The sequence below is a fragment of the Brienomyrus brachyistius genome, chromosome 1, assembly GCF_023856365.1.
Source record: "Brienomyrus brachyistius isolate T26 chromosome 1, BBRACH_0.4, whole genome shotgun sequence".
Classification (NCBI taxonomy): Eukaryota; Metazoa; Chordata; class Actinopteri; order Osteoglossiformes; family Mormyridae; genus Brienomyrus; species Brienomyrus brachyistius.
The window spans coordinates 7,453,687-7,481,600 of NC_064533.1; the positions used below are offsets into that span (position 1 = coordinate 7,453,687).

At 49.0% G+C, this 27,914-nt stretch overlaps 1 protein-coding gene across 12 annotated transcripts; it reads left to right on the plus strand.

Annotated features, from left to right (window-relative positions):
* Positions 1-114: 114 nt before the first annotated feature.
* Positions 115-27,528, plus strand: LOC125735351 (serine/threonine-protein phosphatase 6 regulatory subunit 2-like). 12 transcript variants are annotated; one of them, XM_049006218.1, is made up of 25 exons: positions 115-393; positions 7,074-7,202; positions 9,039-9,284; positions 11,963-12,149; positions 12,514-12,651; positions 13,515-13,580; positions 13,678-13,805; positions 14,320-14,433; positions 14,524-14,650; positions 14,744-14,896; positions 15,044-15,235; positions 15,678-15,742; positions 16,268-16,383; positions 17,054-17,139; positions 17,382-17,462; positions 17,564-17,661; positions 17,779-17,836; positions 18,061-18,197; positions 19,605-19,738; positions 20,000-20,165; positions 20,425-20,480; positions 20,645-21,241; positions 21,323-21,362; positions 22,780-22,920; positions 23,319-27,528. In XM_049006218.1, exons 3-25 carry the CDS (start codon positions 9,058-9,060, stop codon positions 23,365-23,367), a joined length of 3,156 nt encoding a protein of 1,051 aa, XP_048862175.1. In that variant the 5' UTR covers positions 115-393; positions 7,074-7,202; positions 9,039-9,057; the 3' UTR covers positions 23,368-27,528. The 12 variants fall into 12 exon arrangements, with proteins under 12 accessions (XP_048862175.1, XP_048862174.1, XP_048862176.1 ...); XM_049006217.1 differs by having other exon boundaries at positions 20,645-21,237; positions 21,274-21,362; XM_049006219.1 differs by having other exon boundaries at positions 20,645-21,214.
* Positions 27,529-27,914: the final 386 nt, after the last annotated feature.

Genomic DNA, 27,914 nt, shown 5'->3' on the forward strand with positions numbered 1-27,914 from the left:
ACACAGTATAGTTTGGCGGCACTTTATATAAAATAATGAATATGCCGTAATACCCCCGGAGTGAATTAATCATAAATGAACGCTCGGGCTCCGTGAACGCGCATGCGACCGGCTGCGCGCTCCTGTCACAATGTCCGCCATTTTGATTAAAAAATATGACAGGATTTTTTTCCCTTCCTTGAGACTGTTCAGGGACTCTCGTCTCTTAAAGGCTTCGTCGGTCACGGGGAGGAAGGAGGAGAAATACGAACGGAAAAGAAAGAAACCCAGAGCATAAAGCGGGGCGGAAAGGAGCGACGGGCGTGCGGGATGGTTTGGGAGCGACAGCCCTGACGGAGTGAGTGCCCCGGCGGCTCGCTGCCTTGCAGCGCTTCGGCGCCCCCCCGTCTCTCGGTGAGTCCGGGGCTCCCCGCTAGCCGCCTAGCATGCTAACGGCGCCCCCGACGCGCGTGACCGGGATGACAGGCGCCGTCTGCGGGAGGTGTGTGAGTACCCCCCCCCCAGTTCGGGACACGCTTTCTTAAAAAATTTTCCGTAGCCCCATAAACTCCGCTCCCCCTTGCTGTGATTCCCCACAAGCGGCTTTTCTGTATTTATGATTTATTGTCGTTATTTTAGTGCACTAGGCGGCGCGGGGCTTAAGTTTCTCTGGCGGCGCGTTGGAGGAGTTTGCGGATTCGCTCGGCCGCCGCGTCTCGCCGCCTTTTCGGGCTGTTTCACGGTATGTTTTTCTTGTTTTGGCGTCCCCCCCCTTGTGTACTCCTCATTTTAACTGGTGTTATTACTCACATCACTCCCGGCGGCGTAACCCGCAGTGTGCGCCGGGCTCAGATCCAGCCCGGATACCCGCCTCTTTTTGTTTATTTGCTTATTTTGCTTGTTTGTCCCTAATGACTTCCCCGCACATGTGCCGTATCCCCCTTCCCCCAGAGATCGCCCTTGTCCGAGCCAGCACAGGGTGGCCGGGCCGTCAGGATCATGTGTACCCGGCCGGCCTGGCTGCTTCATACGGCCGTTCGATGCGCTTTGCGCGGATGCCCACGGGCAGGCGTGTGACGGGGTCAATCCGACTGACACCGAACCGGGGACGGTGAGCAAGGTTCGCCGGGCTCCGGGAGGAGGTCGAGCCGATAGAGTCCGGCTCGGCTCGGTGCTGCCCGCCTGGCATCCTGTACCGCACCGTGTTTGAAAATCTTCGAGGAAGAATAAGAAGAGCAGCCTGTAAACAAACCAGACCGATGTAAGACCGATGTAAACCCCCCTGCTGTCAGGACAGTCACGGTCAGATTCGGCGTGATGTGCACTTTACATTGAGTTTGCTGCTTTAACTTTAAATTCGCTGTACCTGTTACTTGTCAGTGCGCCGGGCCCGCGTGTTTGCGTTTATTCGCTTGTAATGTTAGCGATGTCCGATGTGTCAGATTTTTAAATGACCGACGATCATTTCCGCCGGATCCTCCATCGTGTTGTCATTTTGGTGTTATGTTACTCCTCGCTGAGCGCGATATAAAGTCTGGCCTGCGCCTCACTGGGTTTTGTTTTTGTGTGTTGTTTTTGCGATCTTATACCACCACCCAAAAAAAAAACAATAATGAAACACGCTTCAATTTACACACCAACCCCATTAATCGGCGCACTGCTTTTGGAAAACATTGCCCACTAAGTGATCATTTTCGATCCCGCCACACAGTTAGTCATCTTTAGTACTTTTAAAATCTCCATGCAGGCTGTGCGTTATTTATTAAATAATATATTGGGATTCTGTTTTTCTGATCAGGTACCTAGATTAGTGTTCTGTCTGTACTTAAACTAAGTATTCAGCTCACCGTGAAGTTAGTGAAAACCTTTTTCAGAAGTGTTGGCTGTACGCTTGTTTATTTTTAAGCCTCGTTTGTTGAACAGAAAAGCAGAACTTTTAAATGGTCGCGTGTCTCATCGGTCGCCAGGCGCTGGCCTTTGCATCCTTGTCCAAAAACCACAGCTGGGTGTGAGCTCAGACTTCGGAGAAGGAGGGGGTGGAAGATGGATGGGACGGTGGTCTAAGAACGCCTCCCGAAAGTACCGGCAGCACGAGGGATTCGGGTCGAGCTCAGGTTCCTCTCAGACTCGCTGCATCCCCCGCACCACCTGGTCCGCCCGCACGGTGCTGCCTTGTGTCTCCTGCGAGGGGGAGAGTGCTTGCCATCAGTTTCAATGTCACGTACTTATCCTATGGATGTCACAAAGGGACATCAAGGTGCAATCTGCTGTCTGTTCGACCTGCTGCTGGGAATGGGGTGAAATTCCCGCATATTCTTTAATGTGGACTTTTAATATGGAAGCTATTTAACCCTTTTGTTTGTTTAGTTTTATTGTCGGTTTTTGTCTTTACCTAATCCAGAAATGCTTTAATCTTTTATGGAGGTTTTCATTACTCTGTAGACTGGGCACCACCACACCTTGTTTCCATAAAAAGGAGGGGACCGTTTCACAGTTCGGGGTGAGCCTGGGCTGGTGGGGGGGGGCTTAGCTCACAGGCCACCTTGCTGGCTGGAGGTGTCATTAAAGACACTCGGAATATCAGTTTCAGACTGCTCCCTAAGCAGCTGCCTTCATTCCACATAATGTACGAAATGTTAATGTGGTGTCCACTCCCCGCTTAATTCAAATAGAGTGATCCCCTGTTTTAAGCCACATTTGAGTTTCGATTTTGAGGTGTTTTTTTTTTTTTTTGCCTGAAAACTGCTTCAGTTGAACGTATTATTTTAAACATGATAATTTACAACATGCCTGTTATGTCCCTGCTAGCTCCCAAGATATGAAACTTAAGACAACACATTTATGTTGGAGCTTGCATGTGAAAATAACTACTCCCGAAAAAATTTATTTCTTTGCTAGTTAGACCCCAGTAATGCAGTGTGTGTGTGTGTGTGTGTGTGTGTGTGTGTGTCCAGTTCTGAGCTTAATGCCTCCATCTTTTGACTGTTGAATATTATTGATCACATGGAGCAGTAGTGAGGCTTCTCAGTGAACAGAGAGACTTGACATGAGGGTCACATCTGTGAGGAACTGTGAGTGGAGGAGAGGCTGTTAAATTATGTAAATAACCTTATGGCTGACATGTACCCTGCATCATGATCTGTGGCTGTTATCGCTCTGGAATTGTTGTTTAGTCCATTTTTAATATCAATCTCAGCGGAGAGTTTGTTATGGAGCTGGAGTGATTTCTGTTTCTATATGAACATTACAGTTTGCTAGAATTTTACAGTCATCGCATTATCTAGAGGTACTGATTTAGGCAATTTCATGTGTTTTTACAGACCCGGAGCCTCTTAAGGCATGAGGTTGGAGGTCATAAACAGAAAGTACTTTCATCAGTAAGCAGGGCCTGTATGCTTCTGTGGTCGAAGACTTTCAGAGGCGTCTGGCTTCTTCAGACGTGGCATGTTGGACTGTGGTTGGAAGATCTGGTGGTCTTTCTGTTTGAGTATGATTGTTATTTCAACTTTGTATAGATGATTTGACACCTTTTTCATCTCCCAGTATTTATATGTAACAGACGAAGGGATTTTGAGGTCACTCACATGATCTGAGCCAGACATGTTTCTGTATCCACTGTTTAAGAAGAAAGATTCTTTTTAGCTTCTTGTCCCCCCCAGTAGATCTTCATTAAGGGCCCATTAAACCACATTGGCTGATACATTTATGCATCGGGAACAGAGACAATTATTTATAACAAGCCCCCCCACCACCACCGCCACCACCATGTGACAGACTGCTTGGCAGAAGTGTTTGCCCACTGTCGCTTCCGGGTCAAGGTGCAAGCTGCTGGTAGCTAGGTGGCTGCCTGGCCCACTTCTGCATGAATTTCCGATGGGGTGAGGGGGGGCATGTCAGAGAGAGTGGCGAAAAGGCGCAGAGCCTCTCTGAACCAAACCTGATGCTGGTACAGAAGAGACAGATACACGGCAAAGGAAACTCATTAAACAGGTCAGCTTCTCTGGGGCACCCTAGTCATTCACTGTATTAAAGAAACCTGCTCTAGTGTTTGTATGAGAAAGAGATCATCCTCATCACTGAGATCTCGTCTCTCTCTCGGCTGCAGGACCAGGTGCCTGAATTCTTCCTCTGATCTTTAAGAATTCTGCTTTTGAGTGATTTCCACAAGCCACTTATAAATTTGTTTATAATGAAGGGTTTATTATGTTGACTGTGGAGTCGTATTTTAGGAGCCAAAACTGGTGTTTTCCTGTAGCCGACCTGCTGATTAATAGATGTCACGCAGATGCATATTTACTGCCAGCCATATTAAATAGCAGTTTGTTTATTTGATTATCTTGACGCATTTCTGAGTTCTTGTTTACTCAAATTAAAAGTGAAACTACTCTGCTGCAGCCACTAACCCCTGTCCTTTTTAGTTGAATATGATCCGGTTTATTTTTTCATACGGAAGCAATGTTAGTTTTTTTTTAATAACCGAGTGTTAAAAATGTCTCACCAGTTCCTGTAAGTTAAAGTGCCAAACATGACTGAGTAGGGAGGCAGGTAAAGCTGTTGGCTGCTTTTCATTAGTGTTAACAAATGCCCTACCTTCCTTCTGGCAGGGCAGGTAGTGGCCTGCTGTCTGCGTCGAAGGGCTCAGCTCCAGGTTGTTCACACTGTAAATTGGTCTTCTACCATGAATACTTTCTGTTAGAAGATCCACAAGGAAAGAGACCTCACAGAATACATTTGACTGTTTCGTAGAGTGGTAAAAGTGAGTATATAGTATATTTCAATTTCCTACCTCTGTGCATCTTAAATGTTTATTTTTTTTGGGTCTTTTTAGGGTCATTCTGTTTTCGTTTTTTTCTTTGCAATCACTGACAGTAAATATAGAGTGACTAGATTCATTTATAATTTGCAGAGCCTTCCAGGGCATGACACGTTTCTGAGGAGGAGTCGGAAGGTCGATCACTCAGTGAGCAGTAGCGACCTTGCATTGTGTAACCAGGTGAAGAAGGGTCTGTAGTGATGTGGAGGTCTATAGTTTTCATTAGGGTTGCATGGGGCTGGTGCACAAAAAGGGGGGTGTAATCCTTGACCACGGGCCTTAAGAATGAGAAAATGGGGGGGTGGCCATGCTTTTGCACTCTGTGTCAGATCTGTTAGCCAGCATCTGTTACGCTGACATGCTCTGCTTGAGGGAAATCCCCACTGGTCGAGGCAGGCGGATTTCTGAAACCAAAAATCCACACGTCTAAGAGGAGCAGGCCCGCGCTCACGTTGTGTGGCCCACTCGGGAATGTCCCGCGAAGATCTGCGCACGTTTAGCAGAGGTGCCAGGGTGTTGGAGAGTGGATTTGGCGCTGCTGGGCTGTGGGGCCATGCCTGCCGCCATTACTGAAATCAGACGGCTGTGCTTCTAATGAATGCGGCCTTTATTCAGAAGCCAGTTCTGGACTCCTGTGCCAGTCAAACTTCGATGATGTCGTATGGTTCATCTAGGGTAAGTCAGCTGAGATTTAACAGAAGGAATCATAAGACACAACTAACTAACAAACTCTCTGGTGGCACTTGATAGTTATTCCCAAGATGCATTGCAGATTCAGAAACTCGGTGATGTCAGTTGCAATGCAGCATCTGCATTATGAGTTTGTAGAGACATGCTGATGTTGAATAAATTGATTTCTTTGGTATACTTATGCTTTTGTGGTTGTGCTCTAGCATTATAATAATCAACATGCTTTTATTAACTTAATAAATTGCTTTCTAAATCAAATATTTAGAGTCTAATTTTTGTAGTGGAGCTCGAGCAGCTGACATCAGCATCCACAGCATGGTCACTTTCAACCTATGTATTCTTCTTGGCTTCATCTACAGCAGAATTATTTTGGTTCTCTGGCCAGAGATGTTGGAAGATGGTACCATCCTCTGGTGCTTTCGGTGTTAATTTGCATTCACAGCTGTCCGGTATGCTGTCAGTGAATGGACATGTTGGTGAAAGGGGAGGCAGCATGAAGATTCTGGCCTATGTAGCCTACAAATGGAAAGCTCTGTCTTCCAGGCTCACACAAGGTCAGAGTTCTGCTAGGCCACCTGCTGTTGCTGGATGACAGGAGAGTCAGAGTTTAGCTCAAACCTTCTGCAGCTCCCTCTAACAGCAGTGGGATACAAGCGCGCTTGTTTCAGATGGAAGTTTTCAGTATCTCCACCTGAATTGGTATTACTGGGTAGCTCAAGCATGAAGAGTGATCAGACCTTTACGTAGTTCATATAAAATTATCTGTTTTTTATTTGTTTGTTTTTGTAAAAAATAAAATAACTTGGGACAGTTTGATGTTCCTGAAGTGCACAAGGCCGATGACATCCGGGATGCCATCTGCTGAGTTTTTCCAAGACTAGCTGCAGAGGACCAATCGTTTGTCCAGAAGCTTTTTTTTTTCTTTTTCTCTCCCGTGGCTTGATTCCTCACTGGATTTCCTTTTAATATTTCTGTGGACTGATTGTGAAGTTTGGATGAAAGATCCCATATTTAAATACATAAAGAAAATGGAGAAGGACAAAAGTGTACATTCTTGAAAAGAAAATGTGTAAAGTTAGAATGTGATTTCATGATAATTGCCCTTTTGCTGCCTTCACGCTTCGTTCTGCAGATTCGCTGTTTTAAAGGTTGTTCACTAATGGTCTTGCTGCCAAAGCCATATCGATCCTTTGGCCGCTATTGCATCATCCATGAAACTCCTCACAGGATGGGAACACACTTTTTCGATGATGAGCAATAAGACAGTGTGTGATGGGCTACAGCATGCAGGAAGTGTTTAAGAAACGTTGGTTCGGATCTGCAAAGCTTAAATAATCTATTGGAGAGGCAGTGTTTGACATTAGTTCTCATGATCGTTTACTAATCCCGAAGACAAGGCTATAATCCCACCTGTGCCACAGTGTTTCTCTGCTGGATGTTGGCAGTATTTGCTTTATTTATTGGTATTTCCATTTTTTTTGTTTGTTTTGTATTTTTAATGACCTGCCAATGTCTCATCTTTTCTTACTCTCTCTGTCTCTCTCTCTCTCTGTGTCTCTCCCTCTCTCTCTCTGTCTCTCTCTCTCCCCAGGTTGATATGATAGCGAAAGTCTCAGCCCGTTACTGAAAGTTCTCCGTCCCGCTCTGTGAGATTTACAAGGCAAATGTTTGCCCGTCAGTGGAAACAGTTTGATTAAAGACACAAGCCTTCGCCCCGCAGGTAATGTGTGTTTCATAAAGACCTTCGCAGAATGATGTGAAGTTATTTTCTCATGCGAACATGAACTCGCGATATCGGGCACAGATGTCTGACTCAGATTTTTGGGAGGGTCGTCATTTTAATCTTTCTGGTACTAACCCCCTTCTCTTAATTATTCACTATCTGCCAATGCCAGGAGGTATTTCCATGAATTATATATGACTTTTTATAAAATGATAGTTATAGCAGTATGGTAATTTCTTTCAGTTTTGTATTTTTTGGAAAATATGCAAGTATAAATGGAACATAATTAGTAGTGTAATTACGTACTTATCAATGTAGTTAACTATGTAATTAGTAGTGTAATTAACAGCATATTGGACCAGTCGAACCTGGTAAATTGGCGAGATCAGAATGGGCCCGTGCAGAGTTTGGTGAAGGTCACGCTCTTTACATTTAGGGAGGCTCCCTCGCTGATGTAACTCCAATCGCTGCCCATCACCTTAGCGGACGCAGGCGCTGCCCCTGCTATGCTCCAAATGTAGCTGGGGGGTGGGGGGGATGGTGCACATGGCCTTCCTCTGCATTGGGAGGAAGATCCGCAAGGAAAGTATCTAAATGGATGCATGAACTTTGCGGCTTTAGTGAAACTGACTGAGTGGATTCAGGTTGTTTTTGTCCTCTGGAATTACCGGGTAGCTATTATGGTAGAGATTCAGGCAAGATGTTTAAAATACTGAACTGCTCCTGGCCTGGGCTGTGGAGGGGGGGTTTGGGGCTTCGTTTGAAGGAGAGCTGACAGGACAATGTGGTTCTCTTCATGGGGGAGCGACGAGCACGATCCGAGCTGCTGAAACCTCAGGCCCGTAAATGTATCAATCAGGCCCTGACTGTGGCTGATGTTTAAGGTGCCCCTCATAGGGCAGAGAGCGGCGGTCCTTGGGTGAGGCTTCTGCACTCATCCAGAGCTCCCCGCCCCCCCCTCAGCTGCAGTGCCCGTTTGGTGGCGTCTTGACGCTTCAAGAGAGCCGGCGGTGTCACGCATCCCTGTCATTGCTTCTATGCAGATGGACGAGCGTCACGGCGAATTGGTTCGCACCACAAATGGGCCAGATTTGCAAATAAAGGAACGGGAAACACCAGAGGATTAGTTTATGGGCTGCGTCTGGTTTCGGGTCTGGGTTCCCTTTCATTTGGCTCGGCTGACACTAAGTGTCATCTTTCATTAAAAAAAAAAAAAAAACAGCTTCATTTAATACCTGGTTTCTGGGGCAGGTCACTAGACACGTTAGTAGTTGTGCAGCCAGCTTACAGGAGGTGATTGTGTTTGGTGGTCCAGGGCTCAGTAGGTGGTGCTGTGGCTTTGCACTTCCGGCTTCCGAGTGTCCCTCAGCATGTTCTCTCCATGTTCACATGTCCAGGGTCCTCCAGTTTTCTCCCACAGTCCAAACACTTGCAGGTCTAATGCGTTTTGTCCATAATTTGCCCTTGGAGAGTACTTGTGCATGGGCTGGTATCCTGTGCTGGGTGCCTCTGCCTCCTGCTCCTTAGGATGGGCTCCAGGGCCCCCATACTGGATGAGTACTTATGGGAAAAGGGTGGATGGTAAATGCATTTTTCTGTTATTGAGGCTCTGAAGCTGGGACACTTTCCACAGATAAATAAGATTTTCCTGAAAAGTTAAAAATATCACTGGCAGGTTTGTTCGTTCTCCTTGGATACTGGTCCAGCAGACGTTTCTTACATGAAGATTTTATGCTTCCCGCCTGCAGAAGAGAGGGTGCCGAGCATCGGGTTCAAGATGGATGACCTCAGCTTTACAGAAACTGATCTATGTTTGCCCCCCCCCCCCCTCAGGTCTGTGCACCCAGCCGCCATGTTCTGGAAGTTCGACCTGCATAGTACGTCCAACGTGGACAAGCTGCTGGACAAGGACGACGTGACGCTGCAGGAGCTGATGGACGAGGATGATGTCCTGCAGGAGTGCAAGGCCCAGAACCGCCAGCTGCTGACCTTCCTCAGCCAGGATGCGTGCATGCAGGAGATGGTGGCGCTAATCACGCGGGAACCCCCCCTGGACCTGGAGGAGAAGCTGCGCTTCAGGTGAGCTCCGTGGGGGACCTAGGGGTGTCCGGCTGTCGTCTTCTTCAGGACTTCATCTCACGCAGGCCCGAAGGTCGGCGTTCCACTTACCAGCCTGGAGAGTACTCCAGTGGTGTCTCTAAACTGGGAATAAGGCCAGCCAGTGAAATCCATACTATGTTGCAAATCTCGGTTTGGCAGACAGCCTTCGGATAGAAGCAGATTAGACTCAAATCAAGCGAGTGTACATAACGTGATGTGTGTGTAACTTCTTTAAGGATGTGCGTTATAGTGTTTTCCCACATCCTATTTTATCAGTAAATAGTTGGCTTGCATCCAGCAGCCACTGACTCCTGGTGAAGTTTGATTCCATGTGTAGGGGATGGAAGAGCTCAGATTCACACGCATGTGTCGGGGGCAGGAGTTTCATTCGGGGCAGTACTGGGAAATGACAGCTGGCTCCGGGAGCCATAACCCCCCCCCCCCCCCACCTCAATGGCAGAAGGCAAGCAATGCCCAACCCCCCCTCCCCATCTGCCAATTTTTTTTTAAAACGAAAAACAGCCTTGCTGTGAAAGTTGATGTTGGCTGTTTGGTTGCTTAGCTGTGTTTCTATGGTTAAGTCACTAAAAATAAATGTTTGCTGTGATGCCGAGTGCCTGGTTAAAGGGAAGTGTGTTTGTCAGCCTCCGGCTAAGCAGTGTGGAGGGGTTGGGATGTGTGGTGGGTGAAGTCCCAGGATTTTCACACGACTTTTTCCATCTCCAGTTTCCTTCCCTTTCACTTGATCTTGATAAAACACTAAAATGCCCCCCTCCCACTGCCATTTCAAAGCACAGACATGGTAGACGGTCTCCATGCCGTCAGTTCTCGTTAACAGGCGGCCAGCTGCTCCTCATTTAGTGGTTTTCATTACCTCGAGCCACCCCCCCCCCCCCCCATCTCCGGGCAGTATGACGTCACCGCCGCCGCTGGGAGAAGCGTGCCCCTCTAGTTTCGCGTCGTCACAGCCAAGACGGGCTGCATTGCATGGGCCCCGAACGGGCCACAGGCCGGCAGCCGACAGAGAGCCTGGGAATGGGGTCCAGCAGCTCCAAAGAGGGTCAGACAGAACCTCACTCCCATCCTCTCGAAAGTCAGACCCCATAGTGTAAACGTCAGTGTGATAAATGTCTGTCAGAGTTACTTTGTTCATTTTCCACGCTGGCCCCATCCTGCTCTGGTTAATCAGTCGACTGCTCTTATTGAATGATAATTGTGGACAAAAAACACCTCTGAAAAAGAATCCTGTACTCCCAGTTTCCTCTTGAGCTTCTTCCAAGGGTTCAGTTCAGTTGGTTTAAGATCTATTTTTGTATAGAAATGTAACCCCCCGACCCCCCCAAGGGACAAAGATCCACATAACTTCAGAAGCCCCCGCCCTAAGCAGTCAGTCTCACTGCCAGTGCACCCACTATTGGCATTACACTCCAGTAACATCAAAGTCACATTGTCCTAGTCAGTCAGCCTTTGAGGTGCCTGGCTCTCAGTGATCGGGAGCTGCGCTAATGCTAGCGTGCTAACTCTCCCAGTCACTCCATCTGTTTACGTGGGGCGGATAAACATGGCCGCCTCTCTGTGAGCCTAGGAAACGAAGGAATGCCAGGCAGTGGGGAAGTGTGTGTTTGTGGGGGTGGGGGTGGGGGGGTGGGGGAGTATGGCTTTGGTTTCAGTCTGCGTGGACAGATGCGTCGGGTATGAAGGGGCTTGGAAAACCTTGCTGTTGTAACTTTCTTGCCTGGGAGTGAACTCAGTCATACTCGTGTTGCTGTAGAAAGCACCCCCCCCGGCACACGGTGACTAATGTTGCTGTCTTCTTGGGGGGTCCGTATATCCTCTCAGTCCTGACCTTCAGAGTCCCTTTCCTGGGCATGCGGCAAAGGAATAGACACACAGCAGCCATTTCAATAGTCGGCCTGATTAATCCCCAGAGCCGCATGGGGCTCTTTCCCATCCCTATCTCGGAAATCTCCATGTCCTGCACAGTCATGAAGGTGGACCTCATTGCCGGATCAAAGATGCAGTTTAAATGAGTCAAGGGCCGTTAACTCGTAAGAACTCGGTGCTGAAGTAATCCGCCTGGAAACATGGCCTCAGAAGCAGTTTCCACTCCTCCACCATCTCCCTCTGTGTCAAAGCACCAATATAATGTTGTGTGGGGTGATGTGCGGCCCAGCGGGTTAGGGTGCCGTGCCTGTAATCGGAAGGTCATTAGCTCAAATCCCATGACTGGCGGAGTGATGTTACCATTGGGTCCCTGAGTGAGGCTCTTAATCTGCAGTTGTATGTTGTTATGGATAAAAGCATCCGTTAAGTAAATATAAATTTCTGTTCTGTAATGCAGATTTAAAATTAATTGCCTGCAATGCCTGTTTAAAGTATTCGTGGAGTAACTTTTATCAGTATGGCCAGAATGCAGGAGCAGAATTTTTAAGTCGGGGCCCTTGCCGTAGATCAGTGTTTGTCAGCCTAGTTCTCTGGAAGCCCCGGACTGTCTACATTTTTGCTCCCTACCGTACCATACAGCTCCTCCAGCCGAGAGCTGGGCAGCAGAAAAACTGTAGACTGTCTGGGGGTTCCCGATGATCGGTTTAAGAAACAATGCTGTACACGACGCTCGTTTGTTATCCGCACTTTGTAACCCCTGCCCAAACATTCAGGTACCCGAATGTGGCCTGCGAGCTGCTGACGTCGGATGTGAGCTCCATCAATGACAAGCTGGGGGGGGACGAATCCCTCTTGGAGAAGCTGTACGGCTTCCTGGAACAGGAGCCTCCCCTTAACCCCCTGCTGGCCAGCTTCTTCAGCAAGACCATCGGAAACCTCATCGCCCGCAAGACCGAGCAGGTATGCATGGGCCGCACCGCGAAGACTGCGAGGGGAGTGCTGGGAAAGGGGGTGTGGCCTGAATGCATTTGCTGCTGAGCACAGCAAGGTCTCATTTTGTGGGACAGTCTATCTCTATAGCAAAATGCTGAGAACTGCCTGTTTGCCTAATGATACTGACAGCTATATCCACATTTTCACCAAAAGCATTTTCACACAGGTAAAGTTAATTGTTTGACTCCTTATAGCGATATGTTTTTGAAAAGCCAGGTTTGTTTCATGCTCTCTACATCTGTGAGATGCGTTTTCTCTGCACTGTCTGTCTGTGTTACTGGATATGTTCCCTATGCTATTTTAACAGCAGATTCTCTGTGCCCTCCTCCAGGTCATTGCCTTCCTGAGGAAGAAGGAGGGTTTCGTCAGTCTGTTGCTGAAGCACATAGACACCTCCGCTATGATGGACCTGCTGCTTCGCCTCGTCAGCTGTGTGGAGCCTGCCACCTTGAGGCTGGAGGTCCTTAGTGTAAGTTTGGGACATTTGTTAGAATCTGATTATTCTTTAGAGGATTAATTTGTATACCAAAAAAAAAACCTTTGCTTTAATTTGCGAGTTTCAAGATGCACTCTGTGGTGCCTTCATGTAACAGGTCAGTCACTCATCCCGATATCAGTTGTTCGGTCTTTGTAGCCCGTGTCCGATTCACTTCCCCTATTTGAAAGGGAAGCACATGCCCCCTCTCGCCGTCACACCAAGAACTCTGGGAGTGTCGTGAAGGCAAAGCTCCCCCCTAAGGGCGGGGGAGGGAAACTTCTGAGCTCTCCACTAATGAACCCGACCCATTCAGCTGAGCCCTGACGGGTCGTGGATCAGAGGCAGGTCGGCACTGAGCTGTCTGATGGGCCTTTTGAAGCCATCCCTGTCTGTTCCCAGGGTCCTCATGAAGGATTAACTAAACTTTTCATGAGCATAATTTCTGTTTTAATATCCCCATTACGACGCACCTCTTGACCACAGTGAAGATGTGCAGTCTTAATAACGAGCTATAAATACCTTTGAGAACAGACAACCAACAAAGTGTTCAGCCTCAGAAGGCTCTAGATGAGGGAGCTGGGCAGTATGGTGCAGTAATTGTGCGTGTGTGTGTGCGTGTGTGTGTGTGTGTGTGTGTGTGTGTGCATGTATGTGTGTATGCGCCCCATGATGGATAAGCATCTCATCCCAAGTGTCCCCTGCAGTAGATGGGCTCCACACCCTCCTGACCCTTTACTGCGTAAACGGTAAATGGATGGATGGATGATTTTAGTGGTTTTTAATCAATGCTTACTAATCTTGTTCTTTTAAACATGAGATGTTTCCAAGAGCCGTAACTATCTTCTCCCCACCAGTGGCTGAACGGCGAAAATCTAATCGAGCGCCTGGTGGAGTTAGTCTGCAGCGAGGAGGATGAGGAGGTAAGGGGTGGCCCAGCGAAGCAGTCCTGTGGCGGGCGGCGCTGTGCCGGTCCCGGCTGGAGCGACCCGTGTCCTGACGCTATGCTGTGTGTCGCAGAGGCAGTCCAATGCCTCGCAGACCCTGTGTGACATCTTGCGTCTGAGTCGGGACCAGAGTGCACCGCTGCCAGAGCCTGCGCAGACAGAGCCTGCGCAGACGGACCCACTGCTCACCGTGCTCGAGGCGTAAGTAGAGTGTTGAGTTTGCTGTACCAGGCAACACCTGCAGGGTAGCGCCAAGGGCCCTCCTCTGTATAATAAAGTTACCAGAAAGCATGATGATTCATATGTGCATTTGTGTATTCCGAAGGTGAATATTTCATAGATATATCAGACAGCAAACATAATGCATCGAATGGGTGCCTTTAGAAACAGGTGGAATATTCAGAAGATGAAGTTTTATTAACCCCCAACAGGAAACTGAGAAACGTATAATCCTGAAATTGTATAATTTATAACATGAGAGTATATAAATTATATAACACAAGCACATGCATTGTGACTGTGTGTGTGTGTTTCTGTGTGTGTTTGTCTTCCCACTGTTGACTCTCATATTTACTTGTTGCATAGATCAGATCATGAATAACACACATTGTACTGAGGTCTGCAGTGCCTTGTATAGGATTTGGGGTCCTGTTCCTTTGGCCTTAGACCTGGTACTCAGCGCCTATGTTGTCTGCCCCCCCCCCCACACACACAGGCAGCAGACTGTGGAGAAGCTCCTGCAGAACATGTTTTCAGGAGAGCGCAGCGAGGCGTGCATCGTCAACGGGACCCAAGTGCTCCTTACGTTACTCGAAACCCGGCGGCCGGGGTGAGTGGCATGGCATGCTGGCATCCCTGCGGAGCCCTGGGGCCAGGAGAGCAGCCTGACTGACACCCCCCCCCCCCCTCTTTGTCTCAGGATCGAAGGCCTGATGGATCTGTGCTCTCAGGGATACGAACGATCTCACACTGTCAATAGTAGTGTGTTACAGGGCATCGAGCCTCATCTGAAGGAATTCCATCAGGTTCTCCTGGACCCTCCCAAGGTATCATCCCGATAAGCCCCACCTTTGCACCCCATTGTATGGTCCATAGGTGGTGCTGTGTTCCTCATAACCTCCTGCTGTCTGACCTGCCAGAAATGCGCCATGCTGACAAGCCTGGGCGTGCTGGAGGAGCCCCTGGGCAACGCGAGACTCCATGTTGCCCGCCTGGTGGCAGCGCTGCTTCAGAGCTGCACGCCTGGCGTGGCAGGGGAGCTGTGCCGTCTCAACACCATGGACCTGCTACTTGTGAGTGTGAGGGGTGTGACCTTATGAGGGAGGGGCCAAGTCAAGGTATGGTGTATGCTGGGAAACGTAGTGCCTGTTCAATCAGCGGTAAGGCTTCCATGTCATGTTTGCATCTTATCCTTATCCCCTTCCTCTTCTGGTCTGCAGGATTTGTTTTTTAAATACACCTGGAATAATTTCTTGCACTTCCAAGTGGAGCTGTGTGTGGCAGCCATCATGAACCAGCCCAGCCAGGAGGAGAACGCTGGGAGGAGTCTGGGAAGCAAGGAGCCCCCGGAGGCCTTGGACAGCAGCACGCACCAGCCCGACACCCCCCAGCCCCATGTGCTGGTGATGCATGTAGGGCAGAGCAGCCTTCTCTCGCCACCTCCTCCCCCCACTGCCCCCATAGCTCCATCCCATCATTTCATTACATTTATCAATGCACGAAACTGATCTAAGAACAGCTATTAAACACAGTGGGTACTGACTCAGTATTGCGCGGTGAATCATTTTTGCGTTTTTATTGCCGTATCTCGTGTTTCCTTGTCTGTTTAAGCGATCGTTGTTGCAGTAACACCTATGCACTCCCACACAGACAAATGGTGGTTTCACAAACTCAGGAGGGGCGTGGTGTTCATGTGGCACTAACACGCTAGGCACTGCGGGCGTTGTGTTTTGGGTGGGTGTGTTTTCTTTGCAGTAGGAGGGTGTTTCTCAGGGAGTCCGTGTGACTGTTGAGGGATAGGTTAAGGTGACGTTTCCGGCTGACCCCTGCCACGGTTCCTGGTGTCCCCCACAGCTGTTCCAGACCTGCCGCCTGGTGCAGAGGATCCTCGATGCCTGGGAAGAGAACGACAAAATACAGTAAGAGTCACACCGTGGTTCATGGCCTGTGAGACGCATAGCCTATCAGTTACCTTTGTCAGTGCTGTCTCTGCTGCTCCTCTGTCAGTACCGTGGATGTGGAGACCACCTTCAGCGCCGTCTCACTGCAGACACCTCCTCTCTCTGCGCCCGTGACCATGGAGAAGGTCTCTGCGGAGAGATGGTGCAAACAGAGGTGGTCTCCGCTGTGTGTGTGGAGACCTTCTCTGTCAGTACAACTGCCATAGAGAACGTCCGCTAGAGTACAAACCTGTTAGTTGCCCGTGTCTTCGCAGTCACAGTAGAGGCCTGATAGTCATGAGTGTCACTGTTGTTCCTATAGAAACCATGCATCAGTGCAGCTGCAGTAGAGGCTCGTGTCGGTGGTGCTGCAGTACAGACCTGTCAGTGTCTGGCATAGTAGATCAGATGGACGTACGACAATGTAGAAGCGGCATTTTGAACGGTGTTCCCTGCTGTCCTCGTAATCCGTTGGGCTTTTTTTAAATGGGGGTTGTCTTGCAGGGCAGATGGTGGCATGAGGCGGGGCTACATGGGCCACCTGACCAGAATAGCCAATAGTGTGGTGCAGAACACCGAGAAAGGTCCCGCCCAGGTACAGATCAGCGACATCATCAAAGGTGTGTGAGGAGCTTACCGTCCATGTTCTTCACATCCGTGATTATTTGTCTGTAGTTGTTTCCTTGAGCACACAGATCTTACTAAGCCGGCGATGAGAATGAGCTGCATTTTTACTTTCTTTGACTTCTTCCTTGCTTTAAGCTGCCATGCTCTGCACATTTATCATCAGATAAAGGTGGTAATAGGCTTGGTCACAGTGAGTGTTTGTACAGGTGCATGTTTTCCTGGCTATTTTTGGGCAGCTGCACCAGTGCCTCTATGCCTTTATTATTAATTAATGATTATTAATGCCTTGGCTTTGCGTTCCACTATGTCCTGTTCTGACGAATATGAATCACAGGGGCGTTTCCACCCTGCCTGCCCCATCACAGCTTCTGTGTTCATCCTGGAATATGGCCGTCATGGTTTCAATTCAGTCACTCTCGTCTCTCCCACCCTAATGCGTCCTGCACGATGGCCGCTCTCTTGGCCCACATGGTTCAGTTCGTTTTTGTGATGGCCTCAGCCCATTCAGAGCCAACTAACGAAAGTGGTTAATGGATTCCCCAAAGGGGGCAGGGTTTCAGTGATCCAGGGTCCAGAGTGAGCTATCGGAACACGGGACCGTCTCTGGGCTGCTGTCGGGATCCGAGGTGACACGCCGTCTCCCTTCTGTCCCCTGTGTCTCAGATCTGCCCGAGGACTGCAGGGGACGCTGGGAGAGATTCGTGGACGAGGCTTTGGCGGAGACCAACAGGAGAAACACGGCGGATCTGGTACGTGGACTGCAGGGGGCAACGTTTTTAAAACTAGTTTTATTTACTTGACAGGCACTTTTAGCTGAAGGAACATACATTTTAGAGAAAACCGGGTCAGACAGTCTGTGGAGAATTTGGGGATTATGGGGCTTATTTGGGGACCAACAGTGATATCACCCTGGGATTTGAACTGGCGAACCTTTGATCACAGAAGATCGCCCCCCAGCATTTCCCCTGACTCCCACCCTGCCTCCCTCCAGGTGAGCACACATAACCTGCACTCCTCCAGCGAGGACGACGACCTGGAGGGCCCCTTCCCCAACGAGCTGTCGCTGCAGCAGGTAGGCGGGGGGGTCCATCGCCCATTGAGGGGGCTGTGGAGGGTCACTACACGTCATCGGGACACGTGTCATCGGGACATTTGTCTGTCGCATCTCCACAGGCCTTTTCGGACTACCAGATACAGCAGATGACGGCCAACTTTGTGGATCAGTTCGGCTTCAACGATGAGGAATTCGCTGAGCATGATGACAGTATCAAGTAGGTTTGAAATCGGAGTATCTATAGGCTAGTTAAGTTAGACACTGAAATCCAAAGTGATTTTGTAAGTGATGAAGATGTCTTAAGAATAACTTGAGTCTTCCCCTTTTGTTTCAGTGCAGCGTTTGACAGGATCGCGGAGATTAACTTCAGCTTAGATGTGGACGATGACACTGTGAGTGTCTCTCACTCTTCTACACGTACAGAGTATTTTGCGAGCAAAGCATTTTGCCGCGTGAACCCCAGCTGTGTCACTACCGGACCAGTATATCGGTATATTTGGGGACAGCTACATAGAGCAAGTTGAGGGAGGCATAAAAAACAATTTCCCCACAGGGAACAATAAAGTATGAATTATTATTATTATATCGATTGACTGCCTCTCCCCGCACCAAGCAGGCCAACGTCACCATGTTTGAGGCTTGCTGCAAGGAGCGGATACGGCCATTTGATGACGCCGAGGACGAGGACGAGGACGAAGACATCTGGGAGGAGGGGCAGGTGGACTATGCAGCACAGGTCAAGAAGAGAAGCAGGTGTGTGCGTGCTGATTCTGCATCAGCCGGACCGGCCCACATATTAGACAGAAGTTGGTTAGCGATTGAATTTTTGAATATAGCATATCCATATTTCTGCATCGGAAAATTCAATGGTTAACCAACTTCTGTCTAATATGTGAGCCGGTATATATGTGTGTGTGTGTGTGTGTGTGTGTGTGTGTGTGTGTGTGTGTGTGTGTGTGTGCGTGCGTGTATATATGTGTATATATTTGTATGTATATGTGTGTGTGTGTGTGTGTGTATATATTTGTATGTATATGTGTGTGTGTGTGTGTGTGTGTGTATATATATTTGTATGTATATGTGTGTGTGTGTGTGTGTATATATATATAATTTATTTATTTTATTTATTTATATATTTTATTATATTAATTTATTTTTTCTTATACATTAAATGTAATCGGGCATGAAAATAAAGTCTATGTGCTCAGCTTTTGCTTTGCTCCTTCTGTCTCTCTTTCCCACACTTCCACGTAACCTCCAAATGAACACCAGTGCTTATGGTTAACCAATCGGCAAGTATTGCTGTAAGCACCTTCCCAGTAGTTCATGTTCAAATGAAAAATACCTAGTCAGAAGTAAGTACTGAAAAAGGGTTCCAGAACTGCCTCCAAGAAACCGCGATCGGGCCGAGTTCCTGCGGTGTGAACATAACAAAAAGTTCCTGAAAAAAGTTCCTGCTGTGTGAAAGTGCCTAATGTAATGGCTTATTTGTAGCAGGCGCTGTCACGCGAAGGACGGCGTCCCCCCCCCCCCCCCCCGTGGCCTCAGCTTTTAAGTCAAAACGTCGTTAATGAAACTCATTTCCAGTTTGGCATCTTTCATTGACGACTTCCTTTCTGTTCAAGTTGAAGGATTTGGCCTCGATTCCCAGCACCGAATTGGTTGTTGCGTTTTATATCTGCTTCATCTGTGTGTTTGAGCTGTCTGCCTCACCATGGCCCTCTCTCTCAGCTAGAGGGAGTCATTTTGCTGTTCAATCGGTGTTTTCATGATAGTCTTATGGTGCGGTGAGCCGTGAAACACCAAGAGGTGTCAACTGGAAGAAGGGCAACATTTAAACACCCACAGAATATTTGTGTTGTGCTTGACGGTCACAGAGAATTTCACTTTGTGCATCGGGGAGGATCTGAAATGGATTTAACTTTAAGTTTTCCATGATGCGCGAAATGTTGGCCGTTGAGTAGAAACTGAGTCACCACAAAAACAGCGAACCCAAATCGTTGCTTGTGTTTGAAGTTGTGGTTTTGAGGCACAGACTACATTTCCCTGAAGCCTTTGCTCTACTGCCTACAGCTTGCTTGTTCTTCATGACCTGGTATTATGGTGTTCTATTGTCCAAGTGACCCCTAACTGATTCCGCCCGCCCCCCCACCCAAACAGGTTTGGGGTTTCCCACATCACTAAGGGTGACGTTGCGAATGGGGAAGAGGGCAAGGAGTCCGAATCAGGGGGTGCCCAAGCCGAAAATCAGAAGAACAAGATCCACGGGCAGGACTCGGAGATGAACCCAGAAAGTGAGTGAGCAAGCAGCAGCCTGGGTCACTACTTCCTGCTCTCATTTGTCCAGTATGAGCAGTCAGTGTAACATATTACTCCAGCTCCAGGTGCAGATAATGGCAGTGTGTACAGGGGGGCCACAGCAGCAGGGTAGCACTCGCCATCATCACCATCATCATTAGTTTATTGGAAACAGATGGTCGGGCTGCTGGTCTGGGGTACACCCACATTTCTTACGCCTGTGTTTGACCCGCGGATCCTCCTCCGTACCCCCACAGCAGGCCCGGGATGGACAGCCAGCTTCGAGGACCTCCTCACTTCGAAGGCGCCGCTCTGCCGGGCAGCAGCAGACATGGAATTAGGCACATGGGAGGCAGCTAGCCCCCAGCGAGGCGCTGACGACAAAGGCTGGGCCAAGTTCACGGACTTTCGGTCCTTCCAGCAGTGAGTCCGGCACGGGTTCAAGCTCTGGACAGGCGTGTTAGCGGGCTGCTACAAAACACGGATTTGCTTGCAGAGACTTAAGCAAGAAGCTCTGATTTCAGAATTGGTAGATGTTATATCCCTGCAAAGTAGTGTCCACAAAACCAGGGAGAACTGGCCAAGTTTGATAGATGTTTGTTTGAGGTGAATGAAGTGCTCTCTGGGTTTCGGGTTTGAATGAAGGTGCGGTGGGGTGATAAAGTGACTCCTCTTTCTGCAGCTCAGAGTGCCAGACCCCTGCAGAAGGAAGCCCGAAGCACGATGTAGATACCAGCCGTAAGTGTCAGAGGGTGTGGGCGGTCCCTGGGCTTCATGGCCCTGGCTGATTGGTCGGTGTGAGTTCAGCACCGACCAGTCGGAATGGTTGAATGTAGGTACGTGATTGTGCGTGTGAAGTCCTCCCTGTGCCAGTGTCTCACCCTGCTCCACATCTCTGACAGGGGCACCCTGCACGTGGGCCATCGGCTCCAACCTCAAGGCACCCTTAGTGGCCTCCGACAGCAGCTCCTCTGGGGGTTCTGACAGCGAGGAGGATGATGAGGAGGAAGAGGATGAGGAGGCTGAGAAAAAGGCTGTCAGCGTCACGGAGACAAGCGTCATGGAGGTGGTCACTGGGGGCACCGGCCCGGAGTCGGTTGCCGGGGGCGCCGACAAGGAGTCAGGCGTCGGCAAGAACACTGTCACCATGGACGCCGGCGATGAGACGGTCGCTGTGGGCACCGCCAATGAATCGGGCACTGGGAAGAAGACAGTCACTGGAGGCACCAGCAAGGAGACAGTCACCGGGGCCGCTGTCGTCAATGAATCGGGCACTAAGAAGAAGATGGTCACTGGGCGTGCCGGCAAGGAGACAGTCGCCGGGGGCGCCGGCAAGGAGACGGTCGCCGGGGGCGCCGGCAAGGAGACGGTCGCCGGGGGCGCCGGCAAGGAGACGGTCGCCGGGGGCGCCGGCAAGGAATCAGGCACTAAGAAGAAGATGGTCACTGGGCGTGCCGGCAAGGAGACGGTCGCCGGGGGCGCCGGCAAGGAGACGGTCGCCGAGGGCGCCGGCAAGGAGACGGTCGCCGAGGGCGCCGGCAAGGAGACGGTCGCCGGGGGCGCCGGCAAGGAGACGGTCTCCGGCAAGGACACCAAGAAAGAGAAGCCCGTGTTCATCAGGTAAGGAGGTGCGCCGGAGCCTGAGACCTTTATCAGACCTTCCTGTAGCGACACTCAGAGCAACCGAAAGCAGCCATGACGGAGGATCAGGTAACCGATTGCTAGAATAGGGCCTCAGGCATAAAGGAGAACCTGGCCTGGGGTGTTAGATGGGTGCAGTTCCATGTTTAAAGTGTCCTGAAAGGCGGGTGGTTCTGGGGGTGTGTGCTCATCATTGGCTGACTTCAGCATCACCAAACCCTCACTCCCTCTCCCTATTGGCAGGCAGACCTGGCTTTGCTTATCACAAACGAGGTGCCACTGTCCTATGACACGTGTTTAAAAAGTTCCTGGCTTTTTCTAATAATATTAGTTGAATTGTATTCAGTGTAAGCTGGCAGGACTCAGGGTTGATAGTTACGCGTGTGCCCCCCCCCCCCTGTAATTTTAATGCCCTATCCTCATACGAGTAGGTCACTGAAGGTCATTAAAGGCCACCTTGTACTACAAGTTCAACATCTGCATATTTGTCTGCTCTCACTGGCCAAACCAGTCTCTCTCTGGCCTGGTCCTCAGCTTCGGTGCCCAGTAGTTCTGGAAGAGTCTTCCTCCCAACCCTTGGTTGCATTTTATACCCTAAACCCATTTTCAGTTTCCAGTCCTACCCTGTATGGAAATATTACTGTTATCTCTTAAACATTAATGCTTTTTCAGCCTGCTGTTATCATAGCTGTTCAGTTCAGCTTAATGATCCGACACATTTCATGAAGGATGTCCTCCTGTTTTATTTGCTCTGAGGACCCAGAACAATTAAATATGTTTAACGTTCCTGTGTTCAGGCAGCAGTGATGATCAATGTGATGATCTGCAGCACGTAGGGGGAAGCGTGGGGGAGGTGACCTTGGGGGACTTTCTGCCAGAAATTCTAACAGTGGACTTCGATCATTTTTTTTTTGGGGGGGGGGGGGGGGGGCTTTCTGGAATAGCTCTGCCCTTTTGTGTCATGTGATGTTTAACCCTGCCCATACCCTGGGAAATGTTTGTTCTTCGTGATGATCCCTTAATGGTTTGGTGTCGGCATCTCTGGCTTTGAGTCGGCCGGTCATGGAAGTCCCTGTGTTATCACACCTCTCCGGGCTGCATTGTACCCTAATCCCAACCCGCTGGCCGCGGTGTTGGCCTGCACAAACAGGCCTGCTGCCCTGGGATTAGAAAACCATTGGAAAAGCATGAAAAGCTGGAGCTTTATGCACTTCTCTGAGTAGCAGGCCTCTCGCACCTTGTGGAGTCAGAGGGCTGTACAGAGTAAACTCCTCTAGTGCCGATTTACACTCTTCTTTTCTGTAGATGCTGAAATTTGACCCTGATTAAGACAGGATTGTCAGCTGGACTAATGTTAATTTCAGACTCCCCCCCCCCCACTTGTGTCTCGCTGTAGCACTGAAGTCTCCTCCATCCCCTTTGATAAGCTGACTATTGCTGACGGACCCCCTGAGCCCATGGCGAACCCTGAAAAGACAGCTCCCACTGGCATCCAATGGGACGGCACCGTGACTGACCTCACTGTGACGGACAGGAGGTGAGTCGTCTGTCTTTTCCCGCCCAGGACGGATGCCACCAGCGGTGTGGTCAGGATCCGTGCCTGGACTCCTTACAAGGTAATCCACACAGGTCAGGGCTAAAAATATAGCTGCCTTCTGCCGGGGCGGCCAGACAACACATCTGGAGGGCGAACGGCACAGGATCCAACCTGAAACCAAGGCACGCGATCCACCTTAACTTCATCCAGTCTTTATAAAAAGAGCGTTTGAGGTTTCCGTTACATTTGTGACTTGGAAGCGTGTTTTTCCTGTTGAAATGCAGAATATTAGGCAGGGATCATACACGTGATGATTCCTCTCCCAGCTTGCTCCTCAGTTATGCCCTACCGCCCCCTGCTGGTGGGTAACTGTCTCCTTACCTCCTCCCTTCTCGTAGAGAGGAGGTGCCACCATCGGCAGAAGCTGCTGTCAACGGGCCAGCTTGATGGGGCTGAACCAGGACTCGGACAGGCCACGCCCATTCCTGTGATGCAACTTTTTTTAATTTATTTTTTTAAATTTTCATTATTTTTTTTCCCACTGATAAATGCTGCGGTTTGTTACAGGAAGTGGCCAATCAGAATCTGACCTGGGGGGACTGGGGGTGGGGCAGGGCTTAGTTAGGGGAAAAGATACAGAAAATCCACACACGGTGCCCTTTAGATGTAGCAGTGACTCGTCCTCCGTTTCCTGGGAGACGAGGCCCTGACTGTCTCGGCGCACACAACCGCCCTCCCACCTGTGACAGTATTGCTCACGAGACCTGGGCCGCCAGGCCAAAGTGACCTCATGGTCACCCCCTGGTGGTGGTGGGATTTAAGGCACTCTGACTCTGTGGCAACTGACTGTGGTTCTTTGTCAAGACGCAAGTCTGATCTTTTCCCTGCTGGAACAGCAGCACATTTCCAGAATTCGGTGAGAGGGCAACCCAGAAACGAGGCCCGGACCTGCCGAGCTGAGCCGAACCACTTGCTGTTTGTTGTGCCACGCTCGAGCTGTCCGACTCTTTCATTTATGGTGAGGTGAACTCGTCACAGTCTCCCCCATGAGCAATGATGCCATGTGGCTCTTAAATGTTGAAAACGGCCCCGATTGGCTGTCTGGAATTGCGGTGGGCGGTCTCAGCTGGTGGTTCCGCATCCTGGTTCGCTGAACTTATGCAAACCCCTCCCCCCATTACTGCAGCCAATCGGATGGCACGTCGCTTATCCTTTGAGTTCTGACATGCCGCCAACCATCTTCCCTCTTTACATCACATAATGAAAACAGGAATTATATGTTTAAATTTGTAAAGTCCAGTACCTATACCAAAGCGGAGCAGTGTTTAATAGTGGGTTCGTAAGTGGGAAATATTTCAAGACTCATCTCCTGTATAAACTAAATTATTGAAAAACTCTCTCTCTCTCTCTCTCTCTCTCTCTCTATATATATATATATATATATATATATATATATATATATATATATATATATATATATATATATATATATATATAAATAAAATATGCATACTGCTGTGCATATATTTACATATGCAGTCGGCAGCCTGGTGATTTATTTTTTTTCTTAAGGGGGGGTGCTTTTTGAACTCCGTCGTTCGTGCTGTGTAATTCTTGTACAGATTCTGCAATATCCACTTGAGTGTTAATGTCATAATCAAAATACGTTAGTGAAAAATGTTAACAAACCCTATAAAAACAACTTTATATCCATCCCAGTTCAGCATAGTTGTCATTTCAAGATGGAGCCCACGTTAATTCCGCGTTAACGTCCTACTTCAGCGTGGGGTGTAAATCTCACCTGGCGATATTATATTTGGACCCCGTTGTCCACTTTGTCTGTCTGCCTCCTGAGGGACTGTCTGTTCGGTGTATAAATAAGGTCTGTATTTAACAAACATACTCCCCTAGCCCCCATCTTAATCAAGGCTCTAAGGTTTCTGGGAATTGTAGTCTCCCGGCCTGACATCCTTCAGAAAGCCCTTTACTAGGGTTTGGGTTTCCAGTGAACAGCCCTAAGAATATCCTTTCACGTCATGGGGCATTGATGAGACCTTTTTGCTCTGTCCATTTCTGCGATTCCTTGACCTGTGATGCAGCCTTTATTTCTGTTTTCTTGTCTAAAGGGTTTGAGTTCTTGAAGGGTCTTTATTTCTAACAAACAAACATATTCTAACAGAATTTTAGCAAAATGCAGTTTCTTGCCTGCCATTTTAAAGTCCGATATCCATTCATACCTCATACCATGTACCCCCCCTCTAAAAACCCTTGAAACTCCATTCTCCACCCCCTGTGACGAAGGTTCAAATAAAAACCAAGATCAGTTTTCTACCAAAGCTGCAATCGTCCATCGGCCATGCCCCCCCCCCCACCTCCCACCCCATCCACACACACACACACACACACACACACACACACTCTGCTCCCTATTTTAAGGTCAGGGCTTCTTCGTCCTTCTTAAATGTCGCCCATGTGCTGGGGTAGCATTTCAGAATGAGCAATACTTGAAGACGAAACACTATTATTAGCCCCTAAAATGCCTCGCTTCGGAACTGATGCAAAAAAACACGGCAGCTCTTTCTTAAGAGGAGCACAGGGAAATCCATCCCCCAGCATTTAAAGGCCAATGGGGGATGTAGCAGCTGAGGACAGCCTTGTTAAGGTGGCCCTGTTGAAGTCTCAGGAAAGAGGGCATCTCTGAGCAAGGTACTGAACCTTCCGTAAAAGCGGGAGCCTCAGTGGGGATGGGGGCGGAGGGGGGTTTGAAATCTGAATGAGACAGAGTGGCAGCGACTGACCGCTCTACCGACACACCAAGAACCTCCCCAGCTCACCTCCTAACCCCAACCCTCCCCTCCACCCCGACACACTGTGGCCATAGTCTGTATCATTCGAGACCTGGAGATGTTTTTGGCTGTGGATTTTCTTTGTAGTAAAATGTAAACGTAAGATATATAAATATATATATATAAATACTATATTTTTTTGATCAAAACCAAATTTATGCACAAATTATATTTGCTAGTAGCAACGTGACATTTCAATCAAATGCAATAATGTATTTGTCGTTTAGGGTCATCCAGCATCGGTTTCTTGTCAGCGGTTTATTTCTGCTTTGTTCATCTCCTGAAGCGCGATACCATTTCCCATAATGCCCCTCTAATGCCACCCAACCAGCAAGGGTGCGAATGCATCAGGGAGGCGTGTCTGCATGCTTGTTTTCCCATGTCCAGCGTCCTCCCCCACGTATCGTTTCTGTCGCTCCCGAAACCTCGTATGCCTTCATATATCAATACAAGTCCCTGAAGGTATGGCCAATGGGTGGAGTTTCCTGTATCCCGCGTTTATTTACCTAGTCGGCTCCTGGTTCGGTTTCGAATCCTTTTTATCGTGACTGAACCGGAGAATTTAAATCACGCCGACTGGTTTATGGGTTTTGTTTTTCCCACATAAAAATAACAATCCCGTATGAAGTCACACAGTGGGCTGCAGACACTCTGAATGTGAACCTGATCTCTAAACCCGGCCACTTCAAAGCCTCCACGTAACAGCAGAGAAAAAAACAGAAAAACACCCCCTATTGGTGAGAATCTGATGGGCGTTGAAGTCTCAGCCTGGAATATCCTTAGGGCTTAGAAAGTAGCTCAGCGCTATTGGGACAGTGACAGATGTTGGCAGCCTCTTCATATTACTGAAAGGAGGTGACAGTAAAGCCGTTTGGATTCCCGATTGGCCTGTTCCTTGGCCGGGGCGAAATCGGATCCTGAACATTATCCCTGTCGCCCTCAGCATCCCACGTTTGATGCCTTTTTTTCCCCCAGACAAGCATGTTTGAGGAATTAGGAAACAGAGGTGTTGGGCTTTGCCGCCCCCCCCCCCCCCCCAAGGCTCTGGTTCAGAGCATGGATAAACAAAAGTGGGCACATTTCTGCTTGCCGAGGGGGTTGCAGATACGCTTCTCGGCGCCGCAGAAATCATTGCGTCCTTTACTGACGGATTCACTGACTCTGCGCGGTTCCCATAGCAGCACCGTTAGCCGTTGCATCCTTAAACCAAGTGGCCTGCGCTCTTTCTTTTCCCCTGACCGCATGAGCCGCGGGTTATTTAAAGATCCGAGGCTGGATGCCTTTCCCTGCGGCCTCCGCCCCGTGAGCCTTTACCCCACTGCCAGACCACAGAGGCGGCCCGCGAGAGAGAGGCTCCGCCTGTGGATGCCCTGACCAATCGGCTGTCAGCTCCCCTGTCGCTGTGTGGTCTCCGTTAGCTCCGGCCGGTAGTCGTCACGGTAACAATCGTGCCCACGTGCTTTGGCGGTCCGGAGCCCACGCCTGGGTTCCTCTGAGTACTGAACTGTATGTATGTAGGTGAGAGGTACACAGAGGAAACACGAGAACGTGTACACTGCCTTCAGACACACACACACACACACACACACACACACAGATACACACACACACGCGTGTGCCGTCTCACGTGAAGCCTTTTTGTATTGTTAAAAACTGATGCTGGCTGGTTTCTGTTTTTGTATACAATGCTGTACATGTTATTTGTTGTCAGACAGGCTGTAAATTCAAATAAAACACATAAATAAATATTTCAAACAGTAAAGGCTGTGTGTCAAGCTCATGTCATTGAAGTGGTCATTGAATGGGACTCTCACAAGCAGCTGTGGGCCCTGAACATCCATCTGAAGGAACCCGCTGAACCAAATGCAGGTTACTGCATTACATTACTGTTCTGTTCCTGTTGTACTTTCACCTGCTTTTGGAGGAAAACAGAAAAGAGCCGATGCGAGTTTTGTTTAATAAACGGTACCTGGCCATAGGTCTCTGTTTTGACGCCGACTTCTGAACATTTTTCCCAGTAGTCGCTTTGGAAAAAGCTGCTACCAAAACACATTAAAGGGTTTTGTTTTCTGCCCAGTGTGCAGCTGTCAGCTCTCTGTGTGTTTGAGAAACATCCCAGGACCGTTATCTGTTGACGATCGGCAGTCT